A 25,468-nucleotide genomic window follows, 5' to 3' on the forward strand; every position below is an offset into this window, starting at 1 on the left:
GCTTATATTCAGGTGCGCTCATAGTCCGGAAATTACGGTATATATATAATGTAATGTTCTAATCTGATTTTTATGTTCTTCATTTTTTATATATTTTTTTTCTATCCAGGTCAAAGGATCCCTGGTTTAGCCACCGATGGAGGGTCTGCTGTGAAAGGCTTCAAACTAGGTCGTCAACCATCTGAGTCGACCCGAGAACGCACTTGCTGCTGATGCAGTCGTAAACAATCCGGCCAAACCCTTGTCGACCTCTCACTTTTTATCCATTAGTAACCAAGGAGAATAGCAAATGACGAATGTGATGTCATAGAGGACGTTACTGAACTTCCCTGTGGAGCCAAAACAAAATGCAGTTATGAATGGAATGAGATTTATACTCCTGATGCAGAGCAGAACAAATGCCCACCTAATGTTGTTGTATACTCATCTTGCCTGCTCTTTGGCCCATATGGGCGTCCTTAGAGATCGATTCCTAGGCTCTAGATCACTGCCCAGAAACAGACAGCAACAAAACCACGTGCTGAATTGATAAGATACTGTGCTGTCTTGCTCTCTCTCTTGTTCGTCTGCAAAAAGCTCTGCAAAACTTTATTTTTCCTTTAAAGCCACTTTTTGTCAGCTAGAACATATTTACAGTTCCAGCCGTCTGTCCAAATGCAAGCAACATAGCTTTCTTGTCTCTCTGTTTATGCAAGTCTTTGGTAATATATATAGTATAACATTTATTTTAGAAAATGTTCGAGTTATAATTCACCCCAAAATCAGATGTTGTTTTTATATATATATATATATATATATATATATATATATATATATATATAACATCATATTTTGCTTAAAGAAAATTAAACCTATTTTTAGGATCATGAAGTACAAGTTAAGCTGAATCGACAGCAGCTGTGGCATAATGTTGAATACCACAAAAAAATGTATTTGACTCGTCCCTCCTTTTCTATAAAAAATGCAATAATTGATATTAGAGTGAGGCACTTACAATGGAAGTGAAAGGGGGCAATTTTTGGAGGGTTTAAACACAGAAATATGAAGCTTGTAATTTTATAAAAGCACTTGCATTCATTCTTCTGTTAAAACTCATGTATTATTTGACCTGTAAAGTTTTTTAAATGGTCATTTTTTTCATTTAAGGGTTTAGGGTTTTTGTTGACATTTCATCGTTATGGTAATGAAGTTGTAAAATTGGCTTTAACTTTACACAGAAAAGTAAGTAGGTGATATTAACACACTTAAATCATGTTTACACAAATATCCTTTGTCTTGTGGTTATACTTTTGAAACTGTGAGTATTTTAATGTTCAAAAATGGGACCCCGTTCACTTCCATTGCAAGTGCCTCACTGTACTCTTGATTTTTGCTGTTTTTAAAGAAAATTAGGGAGGAGTCAAAGTATATTTTTTGTGGTAATCAATATTATGCCGCAAGTGCTGTCGATTGAGCTAAACTTGTATTGAACCCGAAATATTCCTTTAAACTTTCTTTTTACCACAATGCAAAAATTCTGTTTATTTTAGTCCTCTTTTTCTATTTCTAATTGGTATAATGCAAAAATTATAAAGTATTTATACATCATGGTAGTATTTTTACTATAATATAGATTTGTACTGAAATACAGCAAAACAAAAAATACCGTATTACAGTAATAAAAATCTAATTTAATAAGAATCATCATTGAGAATAATGGGATTTTAATCAATCTCAAAAGTACAACATCCAGTTGCAGTACCATAATGAGATATTATTACTATTAAGATTTAATAATATCACAATTTAAAAAAATGTTAATGGTACAAAAATAGGTTTTGTATTCATGCAAAATCGGATTTCTTAATTTTTTTCCTTTTAATTTTGGGATGAAATGTGTACATATCGGTACATGTTTTTGTTAGTTGTACTCAAACACTAATGCACTGCAACAGAAATCTCAAGAGATGTCTGTATTTCTGTAGCGTATGAAGTGACGTAAGGTTGTGTCTGCTTCATAAGGACGATTATATACCATTATTTTACCTGTATTTTGTATCCGCTATCATCTTCACAATGGAAAAAATAAAACTGTCGCCGAAAATCAGTGGATGCACTTAAAATACATCCCAGAGTAAGGAGATAAATATTAGTTGATATTGTATTTTGTTTTGGCAAATACTAAATAGCACGAGAAGTCAGAGCCTTATCCAGCAGTCCTGCAATGAAATGAGATTATGTATAGCAGTATTTGAAGTTTTATATATTAACAATGTGTGCCAAAACATTTTGAAAGGATCCTTTAAGGTCTGTTTTTTTCTGTTCGTCTGAGCTTTGTATGACTAAAACTGTAACATTTTAGGAGTTTAATCCCGAGCCCTATCTTGTAGCAGATGCATTGGTCAGTAATGTTGATGGCAGGTTTGAGTGACCTCACCAAAACAATTTGCATATTTAGTCAGTTCACAAGTAAAATGACATTAGTAATGCATTCTTTGCTCTATTTAGCAATGTGCTGCTCTCTGCTAGTGCCAGATTCTATTTAGCTTGATACTGGACAAACAAATTAGAGTTTGAGAGAATAAACTTATGTTTACAATTAAATGTTGTACGACACTTGACCATTGTTAATGTTTGCCGTGCATAATAGGGCACCCTTGCACTTTGAGATAAAGTTGGCCAACCTTCAAGAACCGCAGTTTTAAAGTGTTAGATAGGAAACGTTTTCCAACCGTTCACATGTTTTCCATATCAGAACTTTAATGGTAGTGGGAAGGAGCCAAATGTCGAAATCCTGTAAACCAATTCTGCCAGGCCGACGTGTTTTGAATGTTTGTCCAGGATGTGAGATTGCATTTTAACCATTTGTGTTAGTTGGCAGTAGGACTCTTCAGATCCCTTGCTGTTTGTTTATTTCTTTTGTTACTGGTTCAACTGACTTTGTGAAGACTTGCCAAATACTGTAATTGTCTCGTCTTTCATCTTTCTCGTTCTTTTGCAGAATACATTATGGCCTGCACATACTATATGCTTTTACTATCTGGACAGGGATAAAACAGGAGTGTATCTGGAAACTAAAAAACAAGATTTCTAAACCCTGTCTTTAAAAAACAATACCGCTTCCCACTGACCCCAAAGCTTTTCGTTTTTTTAACCTAAATGTTTCCTTAAAGGGATACTCCTGAAAAATAATGGGTTTGCAACAACAAGAGGGTGAATAAATGATGACAGAATTTCCGTTTTGGTTGAATTTAAGAACCAGGATATTTTAGGTGGAAATAGGTCATAAAAGGCAGAACTTTTAATAGATTCGCCCATGCAATGTCAAACGTTTACTTATTGACCATCTCAAACATTACTATAGAGTCTAGAGAGCACTAATAATGCTGGGTGAATAGAACTTTTTCTACATACCAGAAAACATTTACTGAAGGTCTTTTTAGCCAAAATTAATAATTGTTTCAATTTGTCATATAGATGACCTGTCGATGTGTAGAAATTGCATGCTTCACCTTGGTTTTTGCTTTCTGTGCTTTAACTTATGCTACGACACTATATGCCATCCTGCCAGTGCGCCATGATGTTTTGGTGGAACTCAGAAGTGCAATAATTATAGTTTTTCCCAAAAAATGTGTGCCGTCAAGTTATAGCATGAGTTAATTGCTCACAAATATTTAAAAGCTTATTACAGTAGTTATTTGATTATTTTTAGATTTTCATTTAGAAGACAATGCTTGTTGAATATAAGAAGGGAACTGGTGGTACTTGGAAAAAAATTGCACTTTCGAAAATTGTTTTGAGAATTGTCAATTTGCACGTGCCAGTCGAAATAAGTAGAAATGTCTGACAAAACTGTAGTCTTAGTCTCTATTGATGTTTATATATTCCATTCAAATTGATTTTTTTTTCCACTGAATTATACCAAATGTTTAGTAAATGTAAAAAGTAAATGTACCTCTCACTCAAAGAAGAATCTTAAACTTCTTTTATTCTCTGTGTTATGTAAAAATCTTTTTTTATTATTATTAATATGCTTATTAAAGGGCCTTTACAATGTATGAAAATGCATTAGACAAGCCGTAAATGTCTTGCACAAAGCCTGTGATCCACAATAAGTCTAATACGTTTCATTTGTGCTGGGGAGCACAGGCTTTGCTTTAATACCTTTAAATGGAACTACAGGCTACACTTGAGTAAGTCAGCTTAATATGCTGTCTGGTCATTATTATTGTGGTTTGGAGTGGTGTTTAGGTCAGATAACAGTGTTAACAGTCTTGGGCTGGCCCTAAGAAAGTTGTGAAATTCTCATGTACTTTTCCTTCGATACCACATATTAGAGTGTGTAAGTTAATTGATATGTAGTCTTTCAGGCATTATTATATTTTACTGCTACTTGCCAATGTATTTCAGTATATACAAAACACAATAATTTAACCTAATCAAATAAGTGTTTTTTTTCTTTAGCTTATCTATGTAGTTTTTGTCATGTAAAAAGGCTTTGAAAATATCCTTTTATTTGTTCATTTGTGAATGTGCTAAAAGGAAATGTTGAGCTCTTTATTAGAAATAAAATTATACAAAATCCAATTTATTATTTTTCATTGATCTATGTTTACCGTCAAAGCTGCAATCTGTGAGAAGTTGCTGCAAATTATTCTAGTTTTAGTAACTAAACATATAAAAAGTATCAGAATGACATTATTGGCCAAGACATTTGTCACGGTTTCAAGAAGCTACACATTATAACAGAATAGCACAAATACATAATCGTGCATACAGTATATAGTAATTTACTATATACAGGCATGTGCTAGAATGTGTAAGCATGTTCTGATAATGTAACAGAAATAAAGTTGACATATTGCACATTACATTAAATTGCATAATGATGAGAAAAGTGTGAAAATGTCTCAGTCTCTTCTGCTTAAAGAGTTCAGACTGACTGAGAATATGTTAGCTACAGCGATCGCTTCTTCTGCACTGGCCAATGGGCTAAATATATAATTGTGACACTTGTGGTATGTGTGTCTCTAAGGCGGGGAGTCCCTGCTGCTCTTTTAATTGTGCTGAGGAAAGTAAAACTCACCCAAGAACTGCCAAACTGATCATAAATTAACTCTAGCATTAAATGTTCGTACAGTGTGATCTAGAAGCTTGGAGGAACATAAAGTAATTAATGTCAATTCTTGGAATTGTAGATATTTAATAATTTCCTGACTGCTTTTGAGGTACAGACCTAAATTTTCTTCTGTTACATGATTATTTGTTTTATTTCTCTTGCAGGACATTCGAGGGGCTTTACATGATGATAAACAATTCATAATCTGGGGATGGGGGAAATGCCATGAACAAGTACTGAATGTCCTGATTCAGCAAAATCTAAAAATGCTGTCTCAAATCTGCATGCATGTTAGCCCTGACTCAGGTCTTATGTCTCAAAGCATTGGCACCCAAGGCCATCTTTGCACATTTGAATGTAGAAGGCCCTTTTCTATTTATTAGCTCAGCAGAGTAATGCACATTTGATATAGTTTCATTCCCACACAGGAAAACCTTTAAACATGTCTCTTATAAGCCGGAATACAGAGTGTACGAACGTTTTTTTAAATGGTGAATCGCATGTAAACATGTCCAGGCTACATTTCACTGCAAAATTAAAAGAAAAGCCTGTTTTTAGGACCATTAATAATGTTTGTGTGGTTACATTATGCCATGATAATTAAACACATTTCCCCAGAAATGATCATTACCACAATGCATCTGAATGTTTTACTTTTTCCTCCACATTATTCTCTGTAGTGATTCTTATTACAGTAGATTCTCATTACTGTTATCAGTGTGTAATCGTATTTCAAAGTAATTATGTGCAGTTATCTAATTGCTTTCAAAGTAAAAAAGTAGTGTAATGCATTACGTTTCACATTCTTGTAATAGAGTACAGTTACTGACTTTCAGTTAAATTAGTTAGTTTTAAGATTACATTTGAATTCATACAGATTCATTTTACATTACATTTTACATTGCTTGGATTACACTTATTTTTAAATTAATAGAAAAATAATGAGAAGTTTAACGCTTCCCAAGGAGGAAATCTGGACATTATTTTTAAATTTGCTGAGCAGAAAAACAAAAACTTTTCTCTGAAATGTTAAAGCAACTTGCAATAAAGTAATTAATGTTATAATTTTTTTCGACGAAGTAATCTAATCTAATCTAGAAATCAGTTTCCTTTTTCTGAGTGGTACAATATTTGTTGACTTTTCCTTCACTTGCCATCTGAACATACAAAACATTTGGGCTTGATTCGATTAGTCTAATTGGTCATAAAAAAAACCAACACATGTGGTCGGCATGGTCAGAAAAGACCGGCCATAGAAAATGAATGGGAAAGACCATAACACAGACCAATTTTTTTTTTTTTTAAATACAATCAATAAATCAGCAACCATGCAGAAAACACAAACACAGAAATTAAAGAGTCAGACTATAAAACATCCAGAGGGCAAAACATGCACACCCACTAACACACACACACACACACACACAAACATAAATGAGCTGGTGAGACTATAACACAGCATTTTTTTATTTGTCAAATAAAACCATTAATAAGCCACAATGCAGAACACGCTCACGCATGCACACACACGCGCGTTGTGTTTCCATGTTTTATGGGGACTTTCCATAGACATAATTGTTTTTTAACGGTACAAACTATATATTCTATCCCCTAACCCTAACCCTCTATCCCCTAACCCTATCCCTACCTGTAACCCTCACAGAAAACTTTCTACATTTATATTTTCAAAAAACATAATTTAGTATGATTTATAAGCTGTTTTCCTCATGGGGACTGACAAAATGTCCAAACAAGGTCAAAATTTAGGGATTTACTATCCTTATGGGGACATTTGGTCCCCACAAAGTGATAAATACACGCTCTCTCACACACACACACACACACACACACACACACACAAATAAATGAGTGATAGTAAAACAGCCAGGAAGCAGAACACATAACACACACACACACACACACACACACACACACAGAAATAAAGGTGTCACCAAAGCGACATTAAAACCAGTAGGCTATCGTGTGCAAAAAAATAAAAAAAAAATCCATCTGCAAGGTGCATGCCATCATTATTACACACTGCCACGAATGCATAAAGACATTGCATCATTCTTAATTGTCCATACAGTTTTTTATTATTTACTTTATGTATCTGTTGTTGTTCATTTTTGCTCTTTACCTCACTGACTTGAAAAGGTTGGCAAAATACATTTTTACCATCGAAAGTTTGAAATTGCAAAATGTTTACTTTGAATCTTCTGTTTTATACATGTTTTTAGAATGGTAAAATTGAGAAACTTACATATAAATAAGATCAAAATAGCATAAAACCCCTAAAGTGCATAATTGTATTGTTATTACTTCAGGAAAGAAGAAATCATCATCACTTACATTTGATTATTAAAAATATATAAATATCATGTGCCGCATAAGGCATTTTAAAGGTTTATACGGCACGCAGCCCTGCAAAGTTACCATAACAGTTTCATAACATGCTACACGACTAATGACCCATAAAGATCATATGTCTTTTAAGCTTTAATAAACCCCCACCCCCGTTTGCCAGCACAGATTGCATACTGCAGAGGCAGTGACGTCACAGGCACCCTCTCTCTCTCGCGCAACCTCTGAGTCCCTTCCTGCTGCATAACAACAGTCGCGAGTGGATCGGGTAACACTGTAAGCCATTTCCACAGGCGTGTGGAGTTTTTACCGCAAATAAATGTAACTGAATTCCTCATTGACAGCGTCAAGCGTCAACTCCGTCACGGTCAGTCACAGCGGACGTCAGCGCAAACGGCATTTCGCGCTTGAAGCGGCACACCGGTGGGGAGATGGCTAGGCCAGAGCAGGTCCTGCTGCTAGAACCTCAATACGAATTGAGATTTCGAGGTGAGTGACGAACTGACACCGCCATAGACGTGCAGCTACAACACTGACGCGAAGGGAGGACGGACGTGGGGTGTGTTTTGGGGGTCAGTGATGAAATTGAGGGGGTGAGATGGCGTTTAGGAAAGGCCTCAGTCCTTATAATAATAGTAGAATGGGAAGGGGCGCGTTAGCCTCCTAGCAGTCTCATTAGATTTACATCAAATGCCCTTCACGTCAAAGAACGGCGGGGGTAAAATAGTTGCTGGTTACCAGAGAGAGCCCGAGACTGACTAGCACTTTAGCTTGGGATAAACCGGTTTAGGCCTTGGCATGCAGGCAGGCGGCATTGGTGGGCTGGTCACTACTGACTGTGCTAATTCGGTTAGTATGAAGCATGTCACCGAGTGATCAGGGAGACATGGACACTAATGAGAGGTTTATTTAGCTCTTTTAATACTGTTCCATTACCATGGACCTTGACACTTTAAAGGCTGTAGTGACGACTTAAATAGACAGCTATTCATAAGAATTCAGTAAGCAGGTGCCTTTTAGTGCTATAGCTGTTGATTTTAAAGGTAAATTAAAAGTAATTTTTATCAGACCAATCATGTGTTTAGAGTCACTAAATTGCATTGTGCCTTCCTCTGGTAACAGGGTTACACGTCTTCCAGTTTAAAATTACGTTACTGGCCTTGTGCCCAGTCATGAAATTACAATGTGCCTATTAGAAAGTTTGATGTTGATATTTCCACAAGTATATGTACTTTTCCATTATCAGTTGTTAACTACATTAAGTCATGCTAATGGGGGTACATTTTAAGATTGTCTCCTACTGACTGATATATATATATATATATATATATATAAGACTTGAACTTGTCTTGTCTTTGAAGAAACATTTACAGTATTTCCTGAAAGGATGGTGCTGTCGTTATTATGTTAAAGGGTGGAAAATATGATTCTTTTACAGGGTAGTTGCATACCTTTGGGACAACTTCTGGGAATTATATTTTATGTGTTTTTATATATATATATATATAAAACATTGTAAATTAAAATAAAAAAAATTTATAGATAAAATGGTAGCTTTTATATCCATATAAATAAATAAATATTATATAAAGTGTAGTATAATAAATAACTATCACATTTTAAATGAAAGTCATCCAACCATCCATCTATCTATCCCTTTGCAAGACGAAGTTGAAATCACAGCGATGGGGACAGGCAACAAAAAAATAAAGCCATCCTCATGATGAAATGAATAAATAGTAATGGTAGTACCGCTTGGTTTTTGTTGGTTTGTTTGGGAAAAAATGCTTGGTATACATGGTAAAAGCTGGCATCAGCAATTCATTATTCTATGTTTTTCATTATCTGAAAAACGCAAAAGGCACCTATATAGAGCGAAACATTCCCCGCCCACTTTTTCAGCCACCTGGGTTTCCCGGAAGTTTTTTTTCCCATTAATTTCTTCCATAGACTTCATAATATTCTTCATAAATTAGTTCTAAGCCATGAACTAAACCAACCAGCTCTGAGGTGAATCACAACATTTCCAAGCTTTGTTTGAAGCAAAAAAGTATTTGAAAATCAGACAAAAAGACAAAGGTACAAGACTGTGTACTTAATGTCCTCCACGAGGGCACAAACTACAATCCCATGAAGCATTGCAAATGACAAGTGGACGGACACTTACCAGCAAGTTTTCTTGGCTGCGGTTCTCTTGATTTGTGGATCTTTCTCTACTGGACCACGGGTGGAGTAGTTGTTCACCAGAAATCTGATATTTAACACCATTTTGAAACAATGTAGTTGCTATAACACGGACTGATGGCTTCAACTGAAGCATATAGACTACTATTGATGAACAACCTCAGAACTCGTAGTATGTCTGTTTTTAAATGTTTGTAAGTTATCTGTAAAAATCAATTAGTCTATGGAATCCCAAATAAATGGGATTTTAACTTCCGGAACCAGACTGTTAAGCTCTATTGTTGAATATCCCCTCTAGCAAGTTGAGAAGCAAAGTCATTTTTGGAAGTATATGACCGATTGTTATGTGGCCAGTTTCACATCCTCTGAGAGTGTGAGATCTAGAGCTTTCATTTGTTGTTGTCATTATTATTATTATTATTATATTGTTGTTTGTGACATCAGTCTCTGGCTCGTTGTTTAGCAGTCCAGGAGGTGTTTTAAAAATAGTGGGCGGTTCTGGGCTTGTTCACACCATAAGCCTGTAAGGGAACATTAGACTCTTGGCTTTAGGAGTTCTAATGTGTTCCCAATTAAAACTGCATGTCTTTTGGTCTCCCTAATGTATTTTTGTTATGGTCACAATACTTAGCCTATCTCTCTAGCTCTTTAAACAAGCGGTTGGTGTCTAAAACCTGTTTTATGTTAAAGAGAAATCACTTAAAGTTGCACTCCGTAATTTTTTCCTTATTAAATTTTTTTTTAAAAACTTTTACCCCTATTTGGAATGCCCAATTCCCAATGCGATCAAAGTCCTCAATCTCAGTTGCCTCCATGTCTGAGACTGTCAATCCGCACATTTTATCACGTGGCTTGTTGATGGCGTTACCACGCTATTCTCCGCGTCATCCATGCACAACTCACCACGTGCCCCACCGAGTACGAGAACCACACATTATAGCGACCACGAGCAGGTTATCCCACATGACTCTACCCTCCCTAGCAACCGGGCCAATTTGGTTGCTTTAAGAGACCTGGCTGGAGTCACTCAGCACGCCCTGGATTCGAACTCGCGACTCCAGGGGTGGTAGTCAGCGTCAATACTCATTGAGGTACCCAGGGCCCCTTAATTTTTTCCTCATTAGAAAGTTTTACTCAAAGAAATAAATTGTAATTTTGAAATATATGTGTAACCTTTTAAAAGCTGTTTTATTCTACATGGAAAGGGTCTCCTCATGGAGGCTGCCATGTTAGAATCACATGACCAGCTGAATACTACCTTACTCGCTAAATCTCAGTAACCGCCCTGTTTTTTTAAAACTTTCACTCATGGTTTGAATGAATAATGGCTGACTGTGAATAGTGTATTTGTGCAATGGCATCTAAAACTGATTTTTGAATGTTGCTGCATCCACGCCACTATGTGTCCATGTTAGGGTTGCAATGGTATGAGATTTTCACTGTACGATAATCTCAGAAAATGTCATGGTATCACAGTATATGGAATTAAATAATTACTATTATCAGTTGCAATGGCATTTAAAGGAGTGAAAACAGAGCAAACACTTTATTATAATTGAAACTTGAATTTTTTTTTTTAATTGAAGTATGTGTAAAAAAAAAAAAAAAAAGTCTCCCTTTTGAAAATAAATAGAAGAAAGCTAACATAATTTTAATAATAAACCGAATTATACCCATGATTAAAAAAATTGCATGTTACTATAATTTATAAATTACAAGTTAGATTAGCATGTTAAATTAACTGCTAAATGAAAAATAACATCGGCTGTGTGAGCTTTTAAAGTAATGTCCTATGATTATTAACAATTAACATACTATAGGCGTGCGACAGCGCAGCCACACTTCTCCTGTCTGTACCTTTAACTCAGTGTTTCTCAACTGGTTTGCTTCAGGACAGATTTTACATTGGAAATTAAGTGGCGACCCGCCATAGTAAAAACCTAACCTGTATTTAATATATCCTTGGTCGCATTTCTTTTTATGTTGCATAGTTTTGTTCACTGTTTTCAAGTACAAGAATATGCATCAAGTGACATTATTTTAGTTGTTGACATCAACAACAGAAGCAACAAAGTTTTCTCACCCCCTTTTAAAAATTGAAGAGCATATTTACTTAAATGAGCCCATTATCATCCTGTTTGTTTCCTAATTTCAAACATAATTCAAACAGAACATACATATTACATAGGAGGAAATGCTCCTACCATGGTTAGGTCAGTGTTGCTAGTCTTAAATAATAGTAGTAATAATAACAACAAATTATATTATTTATGAAAAAAATAAATACTAGCTGAAACACATCTTGAAAAATGCCACTGTTGATATAAAATGAGGTCTAATAGATTCTTCCTTTTAGAATATTTCATTTGAAAATATAACATTTTGTCAAAATATAGCAGTTAATTTAACTCATGTAAAATCGTGAAACAATTTTTTAAAGTTGATGTATAATGAGAAAAAAATAATTGCACATAGCACAGTGTTGCTCTTTTCCTCCTCAGTGCTTCTTGGCAGGTCGGGGCTGCCTACTGTTTGAGAGGTTCGACTTAACTTTCTCCGTAGCGCTTTAATGTAGAAAAGTCTCACTAGTATTGATATTGGTCACATCAGTTTTGACGTCTGCACTCCGCAATATCGAGGGAAGCCGGTTGTTGCACATCAGAGAGCAGATTATATCATGATCGCGAGCTGTTTCCGTTTCATTCGTGCGAAAGTGCAGATGAGAAGCCTTTAGCTGATTGCGAGATGATTATTATTAAATCTGCCTCCGCATTCCTAAATAGGCTATCAATTGGGCAGCTGCCAAAATATCTTCAATGGGAGAACCATGGCATTATTCTTTCCCTGCTGTCCGCGACCCAGTCCGAATAGAACTGAGACCCACCATTTCTCTCTCTCTCACACACACACACTTATGTCAGACCCCCTCGCCTCGCTTCTCTCTGACATTTTCTCCGCTCGCAGTAAACTTGCTACGCGTGGCAAGTTTACGAGTCTGACAGACAGTCGAGGAGGAAAGGAGATACGCAGACGTAGGTGAGATTCTCCGTCCGGTTGCATTTTTTTCTCAATATCGTAGTTAAGCAAATGTGCATGGTATGATAACCGTCAATTTTCATACCGTGGTATACCATGAAAGCACTATACCGCTGCAACCCTAGTCCATGTAAGTCCAAAATAACGCACAAAAATTACTTTGTGCACCTTTAAGCTAGACTGCTGTTTGGTGGTTTATATTCTCTCTAGGTATTGAGACAAACTTGTTACACCCTCAACTTTGTACCATGACCTTTTTGGAGCTTAGCTGTCCATCGTATCTGATGATGATGATGCTTGCTTCAGGGAAGGGGTAGGTTTCAGGGGATGGCATCAGCCGGGTTGATGCTGATGCTTCTTCATGTGGCTGTGGAGGCCAATCCAATGTGTGTGAACTATCGGAGGCTTTGTGTGAGTAAGCAACACTCACTTTGTATTTGTTCCGGAACATGTGAAAGAGTATACCGGAATACGTTTCCAGAATTACTTTCTCTGGTCATTATCAGTTACATCATTACCATTAAGCATGTAATATCAAGCAGATAACCTGTACAGAGTGCAACAGTCTGGTTTAGTAAGTACAAATTACATTCATTTTCTCCATAGACAAATTGATTTATAATGAGAATTTAATTTCTGTTAAATAGGGCAGGGCAATATGACGATATATACCGTGGCGATGATATAAAGTGTCAATCGATAAGAGACTTTGCTATATCATGCGAGATGTAAATGACCATTTGCAATAATTTGCTGCCAGTAAAAGCGGCAGTTATTTGCACGTGCAGATTTACTGAGGGAATTGTGCAGATCAGGCTAGGTGCAAATGCGCATACAAGCTCGTTGCTGAATGCAATTTACACTCGCAATTCTGATTTCGCGGGCCGATTCAGAGTGAAATATAGCAGAAGATTCAGCAGACCAGTGTGATTTGACACACTCTGCTGTGCAGCATCACTGTAATCCAGATCATCGTCCTGATGGATTTTTCCATCATTACAGTGGAAACAACATAAAATTCTCTGTCATTTTGGGGCATACAGATAAGTGTAAGACATCATTAGAGACTATAAAGGGTGTACTTTTATTTGTGTACACTCACAATAACAACAAAACCTTGTGCTTTTGTAAAGTAAAGCATATTTCTGAAACACTTCACAAAAAAATGAACTGAAACTCCGCGAATACTTATCACACAAACATGAAACATATGTCTAAAGAAAGCTTAATGTCTACTTCTTTTAAATAAAATAATTCAAATTTAAAACAAATATTCTCCTGCAATGTAATCTGTATGAAACAAAGCGATGTACAGTTTTTACTGGCTCAGCTAATTATCTCTAATGTGATCACACCCAACAGCAGAGCGTCGCCATTTTTACACTAGTGTGCTGAGACAATCAAATCAAATGGTAAACGCCCCCAACTGTGCCTTAAAAACAAAGTCATTCACTTTTCTGCGCGTTTGAAAGACAGCACGATACACAAGTGAGAACTCCTGGATAGTGAAGAGTTACAATTTTCCTCAGAAGAGGAGCGGGACTCCAATGAATGTTTGTATTTTGAAGAGAGACTTGATCCAGCCGAGGATACAATTTCGTACATGTAAGTCATTTAGTTTTCACTAGTTGACATGCTATTTTATATAAACATGTCAATATTTTACCAGTGGGACTGTTTCCAGACTTGCCAGCCAGGACTCAAGAGTATTGAAATTTTAAACATGTCTTAATAGGCAAGTTTTGGTTACATTTAAATGCTTTTTCGGCTAAAGCAGGTATTTAAATTATATGCTGTATGATTTAAATATGATATGTAATATGATATAAAAATAATAGGAATGTTTAGATTGTGTTTATGCTGCCTCATTATCATCAACAAAGCTTGTGCTTGCAAATACGTGTTCAGGTTAAATGAATAAAATGCACTTTATATATATATGCCCATATTAGAAAATCAGCATATTATAATGATTTCTGAAGGATCATGTGACACTGAAGACTGCAGTAATGATGCTGAAAATTCAGCTTTGATCACAAATGCATTTTACAATATATTCAAAGAGAAAACTGTTCTTTTAAATTGTAAAAATAGTTCAAAATATCACTGTTTTTACTATATTTTGGATCAAATAAATGCAGTCTTGGTGAGCAGAAGAGACTTCTTTTAAACGGTAGTGTAGGTCTGTAATAAACTCAAGTCTTTATGTAAAGAAAATGTTTAGTCAGATTACTTCTTTTAACTTAAAACTTGATTTTGATCATTAAGTCTCCTCGCATTCATTCTCTTTCTGTCACATTCCTCATTGATAGGCCCAGGGGAGGGGTCTTTTGTCTCCTCAGGTGTGAATTACAATCAATATTCATTATAGTTCACTCCTCCTTAAGGCTTATGACCTTTCTAACACTAAAAGTGTCTTATAAAAGTTCAATTACTATATTGTTTTGTATGAATGAGTGATCAGGATGGTTTTCGCAAGGTCTTCTACAAGATCCAGTTATCAAAAGGCTTGTGGACAAATGTTTAGTATGTGTCATATGGCCTTATTTCAATGACTTAAACATTTAGTTTTTTCAAAAACCATGCATAAACTTTATTTTCTCAAAAATACAAACATGTTCACACATGTTGCTCACATATTATTTTAGCCCAGTTTGTGCTGAATACAGTATTATCAGACTTTAGCCATTAATGTGTTTTTAAGCAACTGAAAAAAGCACAAATGTCAATACATGTCAAAACTTCTCCTGTGCCCAAAACACCCTCTGAGTCAAGTAAAGTCAATTTTATTTGTATAGCGCCTTTCACAACACACATCGTTTCAAAGCAGCTTTACAGAATATCAGCATTAACAGACGATAAAACTGTAATGTCTATAAAGTTGATTAATCATCATTGTGTAATTTAGATAAAATACGATTTTTAATAGTGTTTAAAAATAATTAAATGATAATTGTATTAATAACATGTCCAAAGTTCTCTTGACGACACAGCGCATCTGTAGTTTTCCATCATTTGATCATTATTTGATGAATAATTACTGATATGATCGATAGAATTGGCAAGAAAATGAAATTGTAATGGTATATTATGGTAAACTTGTTAATTGTCGCACCTGTTTTAATAGCAAGCACCTTTCTCTTGTTAAACCTAATATATTTACATTATTTAATAAATAAATATTTTTTTTCTGTAAATATTAAGGTACCTGTTAACCAAGTAAAAGTGTTTTTACTGTAGCATTTTTATATTCTTTTTCTGTTAAAATTACGGAAAGTGTTTTACAGTGTATAAACCTTTCAATACATAACTACGGTGAGCTCTGTGGTTGTGAGCTCGTTGGTATATGCTTCTGTTGAAGCAATCAGTCTGCATAATTTTAACTTAATTTAAAAGAAAATGGTAAACAACTACATTACCCATGATCCTGCAGAGAAAGATCCACCAATCTGAGAATCGTGGCCAACAAACGGCATCAAAATAGCTCTGCAGCGACCGACCACTCCTGTGACGCACTGTGAAAGATGCATTTGAGTTTGCGTAGTGGCTTGCCTCAATCCGGGCGGCGGAGGACGAATCTCAGCTGCCTCTGCGTCTGTGACTGTCACGCCTTGCGTCTTATCACGTGGCTTGTTGAACGCGTTACAGTGGAGATATAGTGCGTGTGGAGGCTTCACGCTATTCTCCGCGACATTTTCTCACAACTCGCCATGCGCCCCACCGAGAGCAAACCACATTATAGCGACAACGAGAAGGTTACCCCGTGTGACTCTACCCTCCCTAGCAACCAGGCCAATTTGGTTGTTTAGGAGAACTTGTTAGTCACTCAGCATGCCCTAGCAAACTCCAGGGGTGGTAGCCAGCATCTTTACTACTGAGCTACCCAGGCCCAACAACTGCAAATTATTGAACCAATTGATTCAGATGAAAAAAATCTAATCAATATACTCGTTTTTGCATCAAACTGTAATTTCAGAAGATGTGCAAGTAAATCAAGCAATGCATTGAGCACTTGTTCAGTTTAGTGTGAGCATGTGCAGTGAGGGAGTTACTCGCTTACTGTACTTGGGTTAATACATCTGTTACATCTTTTCTAAACCTGTTAATTCAACATCCAAATGGTATTATACTGTGTCTCCATAAGCGAGTGACGTGATAACTATCGCTCCTGTTTATAATTAATAAAGCTGTTAACATTGCAAATGTGTGTTGTTGATACTATCTAGGTTATAGTTTTGACGCCTTTTATATTGTTGTGCTCCATCACTAGTCATAATGCCGCACATTTGACAAGAAAGGCAAAAATGCTTTGTGTACCAGCTGCATGGTGAAGTTTTGTTTCAGAAACTATGCACATTTTTATGTATTAACAATGCACATATGAAATGTACAGATAATTTAAATTGAATTCATTGTTTAAATTATAACATAAAAGTGACGACAGGGTCATTTTATAAGGTTGGAATAGAAAAAAAAGTGCCCTTGTAAAGGTACAAATATGCCCATGGAAATCAAATATTGCCCTCAATGGAAAAGTTGATTTCTGACGCTGGTTCCATCTGACCTATACAGGAGTTGAGAAAAGTAGCGCACTGTGAGATTTAAGTGAGCTTGTATGTTTTCGTGTTACGAGTTTTATTCCCCCCTCCATACGAGGGAAAATGCCCCACGTTTTCTGAAATGAATTTCAGGCCCTGATAGTTTTATATTTTTCCATTTTTAATTTGATTACATCATTCACAATGCTTCATAGGTTTGTAGGTAATTTCCTTATTAAAGACATTAAGTACATAATCTTGTACATATGTCTTTTTGTGTGATTTATTTATTTTTTTTTAATACTTTCCTGCTTTAAATCAAAGTTTGCAATGTTTTGATTGACCATGGATATGGATGGTTTGATTCAGGGCTCTGCCTGCTACATTACAATTAATTTAAATTCAATTAACGGGAACCTCGAGTAGCAATAACCCAACAGCCCAGACATGCCAATTTAAAATTCAAGCGTCTGAATCTGAGACTAGTCTGTGGATTGCAGGAAGTAGGCCCAGCCAATAATAGGTACATATTTTACAAAAATTATGTGTGATTTTGGGAAGTATAAAAGATGGTTTTATCCCTCTGTGATTCCAAAGCAATCCAAACAGTTGTAGTAATGTGTTAAAGCTCTTAAAATATGATGGTATCTCGGGGTTGCACTTTCATGGCCCATTCCATCTATTTAGAATCACTGCTTCCTTGATCTACGTGGCAAAATTACATAAGTGCTCATTGGTTCAGACCTTGGATAACTGAATTATTATAATGATCATTGAACAGGCCTGTAATAAATATGTTGAGGGGCTATAAAGCATGGTGTAAATGAGAGACAGATGTTGAAATGCCTATTTGGAAAGACGAGCCACATCTGCACACATACGAATGCCAAGTATCTCTCCGTACAGATGAGCACTGCATCACTGCAGACAGATGTGTCGGTATTTCCGAGCTGTACTAAAGGCACACAATCACTCAGCACTTTTCCACATTTGTACCTTGTTTGGCAGGAAAACCTGTTTAATGCCAATTGGTGTGTACAATAATTTCTTTTTAAGGTAATTGAGGAAACATGTTTTGTGTCTGCAAAATGTTCTTGAACGTTCCTTAAAGGTGGAGTAAGTAATTTTATTCCAATACACTTTTTGTCAAATTCTGCAAATATCTCTTCACTGTCCGCAAGCCCTCCGTTCTGTGTGTGCGCTGAAAAAAATCTGGTGTTTGTACACAGCCCTGGCTCTTTAACTGGGAAAATATACAAAGTTGATCGGATCGATCCACACTACACCATTTCATTAATGCATTGATGATGGGGGGGGGGGGTTTGGCTGTTGAGTTCAAATATCTAAAGTCTTTCTCAGGAATTGCTTACTCCACCTATAAAGGTGCAATATGTAATATATTTATTGTACTTAAGCATACATTTTTCATATTGTGTTATCAGAGATTTAGGAAACATGCTAAGTTGAAATACTGGCTTCTCCTAAAACAATGCTACAGCCAGTATATTCTACTTTAAAATGTCCGTTCCGTAATTTCTGTTTGTGTTTTGGCCTGTGTGATCCCACCCACTGCCCATTTCCTAATAGTATTTCGACACCCCGGGTTGCCAGATTTGAAACAAGTTAGTGGGCAAACACAATGCGCTGCAGCCATGGAAACCAGCAATACATCTAGCTAACATTGACAAGAGTTATAAAAAAATTCACATGAGCTGGTTTATAATTTGCACAAAAAAAAGTTAATCTAAAATGAAAATTCTATCATCATTTACTCACCATTATGTTATTTCCAACTCGTGAATTGCAATTTTCCAAGGAACACAAAAGATGTTAGGAAGTATGTTGGGCTCAGTCACCATTCATTTTCATTGCATATTTTTTCATACATTAAAAGTGAATAGGGACTAAGTATAGCTTTCTCCTTTTGTGTTCCATGGAAGAAAGAACGTCAGTTTGGAACAACATGAGTGGCTGCCCACTTTTTCAGATGCCTTAGTTCTGCAAGTATTTTTTTTCCATAGTGATTTCATGAGATCCTTCATAAGAGTTCTAAGCTATGAAACAAACCAACCTGCTCTGAGGTAAATAAGGACATTACAGATTTTGATTTGAAGTAAAAAGTTATTTAAAAATCAGACAAAAAGTTTATGTACTTAACGTCTTTAATAAGCAAATGAACTACAATCCCATGAAGCATTGCGAATGATGTAAAAATGGAAATAAAACTATATATAAATGTATATAAAATATATTAATTATTACAATATATAAATGAATTTATTTTTTTAGATATATGCATTATAAATATAGTTTGAGAGTGTGTGTTAGGCAGCTTCATACACTATGCATCATGGGAGTGGGCAGTCACTGCTGGATTTTTTTGGCTCATTTTGTTGGCCATGATTTTCTGATTGCTGTATCTTCCTTGGGCAGTGTTGTTCTTCCCCAGGAATTCCACTATTAAACATGATTTTCTTTTAATTAAGTTGAAATAGCACACATTGAGGACTAGAACAGAAGCATATACCATTGTTGTAGTTTTTTTGATTGTTTTTTTTTCCTCTTCTTACCTTTTTTTTTTCTCCCCAATTTGGAATGCCAAATTCCCAGTGTACTCCCAAGTCCTCATGGTCGCATAGTGACTTGCCTCCCGGTGGTGGAGGACGAATCTCAGTTGCCTCTGCATCTGAGACCATCAACCCACGCAACGTATCATGTGGCTTGTTGAGCGCATTACCGCTGAGACATGGCACGTGTGGAGGCTTCACACCATCCACCGTGACACCACGCACAATTGTCCTACTTCATCATGTTGTAAGACACTTTGAATTGATCAGTGGTGTAATCGTTTCCCTAATTAAGGCCATACTAAGTAAAGAATGATGCCCTTCTGCATGATACATGCTTTGCAATTACTTATGCATTTATTGTGTCAGTAGCTCCATATAGTCCTGTATAAATGGAGAACGAAGTAAATCTTTTTGATTAGGAGAATTCATGGTTTGGTCTTGTGGTATCTTTTTCTTGCTTTCAAGGGTTTAAAGTGGCAGGTCACTAGTTTGTCTGCATATTTTCCTCTGCATCTTAAACAACAAAGGCTCAAATTACATAAGGCTCACTATGGGTTTCATGTGTCACAGTCTCTAAATAATTTAACTGGTTTAATAGAATTAACCCAGAGGAGGTGTTGCATACTTGATGTTTGGAGCTGCCATATCACAAAGGGTGAGAGATATTTGGTAGACAAAGAACAAGCATGTATGTTTGACCATTTAAATTCAACATTAAATCAAAAGTTACCTTACTTTCTTAATTTTCTTGGACTTAAAGGAATATTCCAGGTTCAACACAAGTTAAGGTCAGTCGACAGCATTTGTGGCATAATGTTGATTACCAAAAAGATTTGTTTCTTTTCTTTAAATAAAGCAAAAATCAAGGTTCCAGTGAGGACAATCTTTCTGGGTTTAAACTCAGAAATGTGAAGCTTATAATTTTACATAAGCACTTACATTAATTCTTCTGTCAAAACTCATATGTCGTCATGGCTAGTCTTTAATCAAAATGTAATAACTAGCTCCACCTTTTAAATTACATTACTTTGCAGCTAATAAGCTCCACAATAAACTGCAAATTTATGTTCAGGTTTCCATCCTTGCTGGTATGGAACGCCCACTTTTCACAATCCAGTTAATTTGTGATGGATGAAATTAAGTCCCGCCCCAATTTTTTTCACTCATGAATGTCATATTTTGGATGTAATAGGGGTTGCGAATGTTGTTTCATGTTCACTTTAATGTATAATAAAGACAATTTTGTATACAAGACATGAAAATGTAATCGTACTGCACATTTAAGGCAAAACTCACTGTTTGACATTCTCATGACCTTAAGATACACATCTATTATTCCTGTTTGAGCAAAGACAGCTTCACCACGAAGGGGAGTCCAAATACTTAACTGTTAGAAACTTTCAATATTGTGTCACCATGTGTTATCCATTTCTCTGATAAAAATCTGTTTACCTATAGCTATCTCTGGTGTTATGCTTGGACTACAGGATTTATAGTGTTTCTAAAAACATATTTGTAGAATTATTCATTTTTCTGCATTTGTTTGTTTTTTTTTTATTTATTTTATTTTGAGGGGAAAACATATCCTGGTCAGTCATGCCATGTCAGCATAAGCGTTATGATCTTCAGTTCATTCTGATTAGAAATGCTTGAGTGCCGATAAAAATGTCCTTTTTATAATGTACTGTTTGATCAACTATATAAACACAAATTTTGGCAGAACTACATATTTTATCCATGTACGACATTCTGGATATGTTTAACTTCAGTTTTATTTTCTCCCTTGGAATTAAAAGTTCCATCGTCAGAACTCCTGGGCAATCACCACAAACATTTTCTCTTCTTTCTCTCTCTCCCTCTCTGTGTTTCAGGTCCATTTACAGATGTGGTGACCACCACCCTAAAACTTGCTAATCCCACAGACAGAAACGTGTGCTTCAAAGTAAAGACAACTGCACCACGCCGATACTGTGTGCGGCCAAACAGTGGAGTGATTGATGCTGGAACCTCGATCAATGTCTCGGGTAAACGCATCTAATTTGTCTGTTCTCTTGAAGTTCTTTTACAATAAAGAAGCTTTTAAAGCTGTTTTATGGATTCAAGCTTTATAGATACAAATACTTATTCTAAACTAACTTGGTTCACTGCAATTGTTCATATATACGCGCCGAGCACTTTTTTAGTAAATCTATGTTCCTAAAAAGTGCCCAACGTGGTCTTCTGCTGTTGTACCCCATCCACCTCAAGGTTCGACATGTGCGTTCTTGGACGTTATTCTTCTTTAGAGGGGTTATCGGAGTTACCGTAGCCTTTCTGTCAGCTCGAACCAGTCAACAATTATTTACCCATTCTGATGGCTGATATGAATATTAACTGAAGCTCCTGACCTGTATCTACATGATTGTATTCATTGCACTGTTGCCACACAATTGGCTGATTAGATAATTACATGATTAAGTAGGTGTACAGGCATTCCTTATAAAGTGCTTGGTGAGTGTATAGTTAAAGAGAACTATTGATGAGCTTTTAACAATTTATGCTAAATTAGCACTTTGTTGCACCCTTGATTTGTGAAGAACAGTCAATGCTTACAAATGAAATCTTTACAGATTCTATAAGTTCTGTTTTCAAACCTGCCTAATTGTGGGTTAAAGATGCTAGGTGCCTACCTATGTGCACTAGGGCTGGGACAACGCGTCGACGTCATCGATGATGTCGACGCAAAAAATACGTGTCGATTCGTCGGACCCAAATCAAAGATGGCGGCGCCGGCGAGTAGTAGAAACATGAGTGGCTCCTCAGACTATCAGAAGTGCAAGGCGGCATGCACTCGTTCCTTTAAAGTATGGGAATTCTTTAATTTAAAAGGAAACAATTCCGTGATATGTCGTCTTTGCAAAATGGAGATGGCCTTCCATTCTAGCACCACGGCAATGCACCAGCATCTGAAGAGGCGCCACCCGGGAGCAGTTGCAGATGACAGAGCACCGTAAGTTTTTATTTTTTCCAACTCCCCACTTTGCACTCGATGTTGGAGTAGGCTATAATACGTTGTCGACACCTAAAGTTTTCGCTTATAGCTATTAATAATGCGCTTATAGCTATGAATGTCGTGAAAAATACATAGAGGACACTGACAACGCGCTGACAGACAGGACCAAGCGGGTAACATTTAATAAAGTATCAACTTTCAAATTTGGTCATTTAAAGAAAATTAAACCATAAATAGGCCTACTATTTTGTGGCTCTTTAATGTGTCGTGACAGATTGCCTCAGTTAAAGCTGCTCGTGAACCGATCATGTTTTCCTTGGTTAATTTATAGCATCAGATAGGCTAAACATGAATGTAGCCTACATCAGAAGGACTGTTGTTTTAACCGCGGAAAGATGTCAGTACAGTAGCCTACAATCCATTATTCAAATTCAAATCCACCAACGTTAATCTTCTCTCTCCTGACTACTTTGTCGGACAAAAATGGCGTATTATGATTGATTGATCAGATAGCCAGTCAATCAAACACCCGGCAAATGTTTTTTTTTTTAACATTTTATACACCCCCACCCCCGATGAAACCAGTATTACCGGTGTTGTCACAAGTCGATTAATCGAATCGAAATCGAATCGGACTTGTGACAACACCGGTAATACTGGTTTCATCGGGGGTGGGGGTGTATAAAATGTTAAAAAAAAAAAAAATTGCTGGGAAAAAAATGAATCGTTAGATTAATCGATGCATCGAAAAAATAAATCGCTAGATTAATCGTTTAAAAAATAATCGTTTATCCCAGCCCTAATGTGCACATTCTCTTTAGCGCATGGATTGATTCGATTTATCTCATTAAGTACAGTATTACATTTCTAGAAATGCACAAACTATAATATTTTTATTTAATATAATATATATATACATTTTGTACTTTTTGTTTTGATGCCTAATTTCAGATGTATTTATTTATTTTCCTCCCCAATTTGGCATGCTCATCCTAGTGTGCGCTTAAGTCCTCATGGTGGCGTAGTGACTCGCCTCATTCTGGGTGGCAGAGGACAAATCTCAGTTGCCTCCGCGTCTGAGACCGTCAATCTGCGCATCTTATCACGTGCCTTGTTGAGCGTGTTACCCAAGAGATATAGCGCGTGTGGAGGCTTCACTCTATTCTACGCGGCATACACGCACAACTCGCCACACGCCCAACTGAGAGCGAACAACATAATGACCATGGGGAGGTTACCCATGTGATTACACTCCCTAGCAACCGCGCCAATTTGGTTTGCTTATGAGACCTGGCAGGATTCACTCAGCATGCCCTGGTATTCGAACTCACGAACTCCAGGGGTGGTAGTCAGCATCTTTACTCTGAGCTACCCAGGCCCCCTAATTTCAGTTTAATGTTCTAGATCAAAGCTTTAGTGTGAAAACATTAAGCATAATGAGCATACAGGGTTTATAATATTAACAGTGATATCTTAAATCCGATTAGTTTTAACCATAACTTCATTATTGCATTTGGCCAACGTTTCGGTTCATCCCTAGAAATTTCCTTCAAGTGACATTGGTCTACTTCCTTGACTTCATTCTTGATATTATTTTCATTTTCAATGCCACAGAGGAATACACAGCCAGATAAAACAGATCTACTTTCCCTTAAATGACTCTGCTGCAAGTCTATATAATGAGATGGAACCGCTCTTGTACCATTTGTCACACAATATTGGTGTTCAAATCTGTACATGGAGTCTCAACTTCAATAACAAATGTTAAAATCTAGTCTTTGCAGAAAGTTCATTTGTTGTTTTTGAATTTTATCCATTGACAGTTCTGACTGTGTGGCTCAATTTCCCATCCCTGCTATAAGTGCTACTCCTCACCACACTTTATTTATTTATTTATTTACATGTCCTGGTTTCTACATGTGTGAGGCTGCAGGGAAGCGGATTATAATTGGTGTTGCAGCAAAATGAAAATTCTTGGCCAAAACCAAAAATTCTGTACACACTGGGCAGAAACAGACAATTATTATTTTTAATTGGACTTTGTTTGGAATAATTGAACACATTCGACATAAAATAATTTGGAACGCACCATGTACCAAAACAGTTAACTTTCAGTTAATTTTTCAGTAAAGAAAAATGTGTAGACTATTAAGAGAGCCTTTATTGTTAACTTCTTTACTGGATAATGCAGCAGCAAAATTAACAGTAATTCGAGTGAAAATCTTCAGTGAACACGAAGCCAGTTCTATTGGCACTTCTTTCTTTTTACATTGTATATGGACTTTTAGTGGATCTCTCCACTAAATTACTTGGTCAATTTAAATATTTTAATTTGTAATGTATTATTATTGTAAGTAATAATAATATAGTTATATTAAACAATAACACTATTTCAGTCATCATTTCTTAACCTGGCTTTTATTTTGGGGGAACACTCCTGGAAGCAGCGCATCATCAAGAATGTATCACGAGGTGTGTGTGTGTGTGTGTGTGTGTGTGTGTGTGTGTGTGTGTGTGTGTGTGTGTGTGTGTGTGTGTGTGTGTGTGTGTGTGTGTGTGTGTGTGTGTGTGTGTGTGTGTGTGTGTGTGTGTGTGTGTGTGTGTGGACTCATTCACTGAACTTCAGCAGCTGAAAGTTTGGTGCACTACTAGTACTTGCAAAACTAATTATTATTACTGTTATTAA

The 25,468-nt window shown here is 36.3% G+C and overlaps 2 protein-coding genes across 3 annotated transcripts in view; both read left to right on the forward strand.

Annotated features, from left to right (window-relative positions):
* LOC127654308 (ras-related protein Rab-22A) overlaps window positions 1-5,694 on the forward strand; it is a 29,404-nt gene extending 23,710 nt beyond the window's left edge. The window contains exon 7 of the mRNA XM_052141432.1: window positions 110-5,694. Within this exon, the coding sequence (XP_051997392.1) occupies window positions 110-213 (104 nt within the window). The 3' untranslated portion in view covers window positions 214-5,694. The remainder of the gene's footprint in view (window positions 1-109) is intronic.
* A 1,963-nt stretch (window positions 5,695-7,657) lies between these two features.
* The window catches only part of LOC127654223 (vesicle-associated membrane protein-associated protein B-like), a 37,592-nt gene continuing 19,781 nt past the window's right edge, over window positions 7,658-25,468 (forward strand). Inside the window, exons 1-2 of one of the 2 annotated variants that reach the window (XM_052141318.1) lie at window positions 7,658-7,951; window positions 21,662-21,814. In XM_052141318.1, the coding sequence (XP_051997278.1) occupies window positions 7,894-7,951; window positions 21,662-21,814 (211 nt within the window). In that variant the 5' untranslated portion in view covers window positions 7,658-7,893. The remainder of the gene's footprint in view (window positions 7,952-21,661; window positions 21,815-25,468) is intronic. The other variant, XM_052141317.1, reaches the window with a different exon arrangement.

The sequence above is a fragment of the Xyrauchen texanus genome, chromosome 13, assembly GCF_025860055.1.
Source record: "Xyrauchen texanus isolate HMW12.3.18 chromosome 13, RBS_HiC_50CHRs, whole genome shotgun sequence".
NCBI classification, from domain to species: Eukaryota; Metazoa; Chordata; class Actinopteri; order Cypriniformes; family Catostomidae; genus Xyrauchen; species Xyrauchen texanus.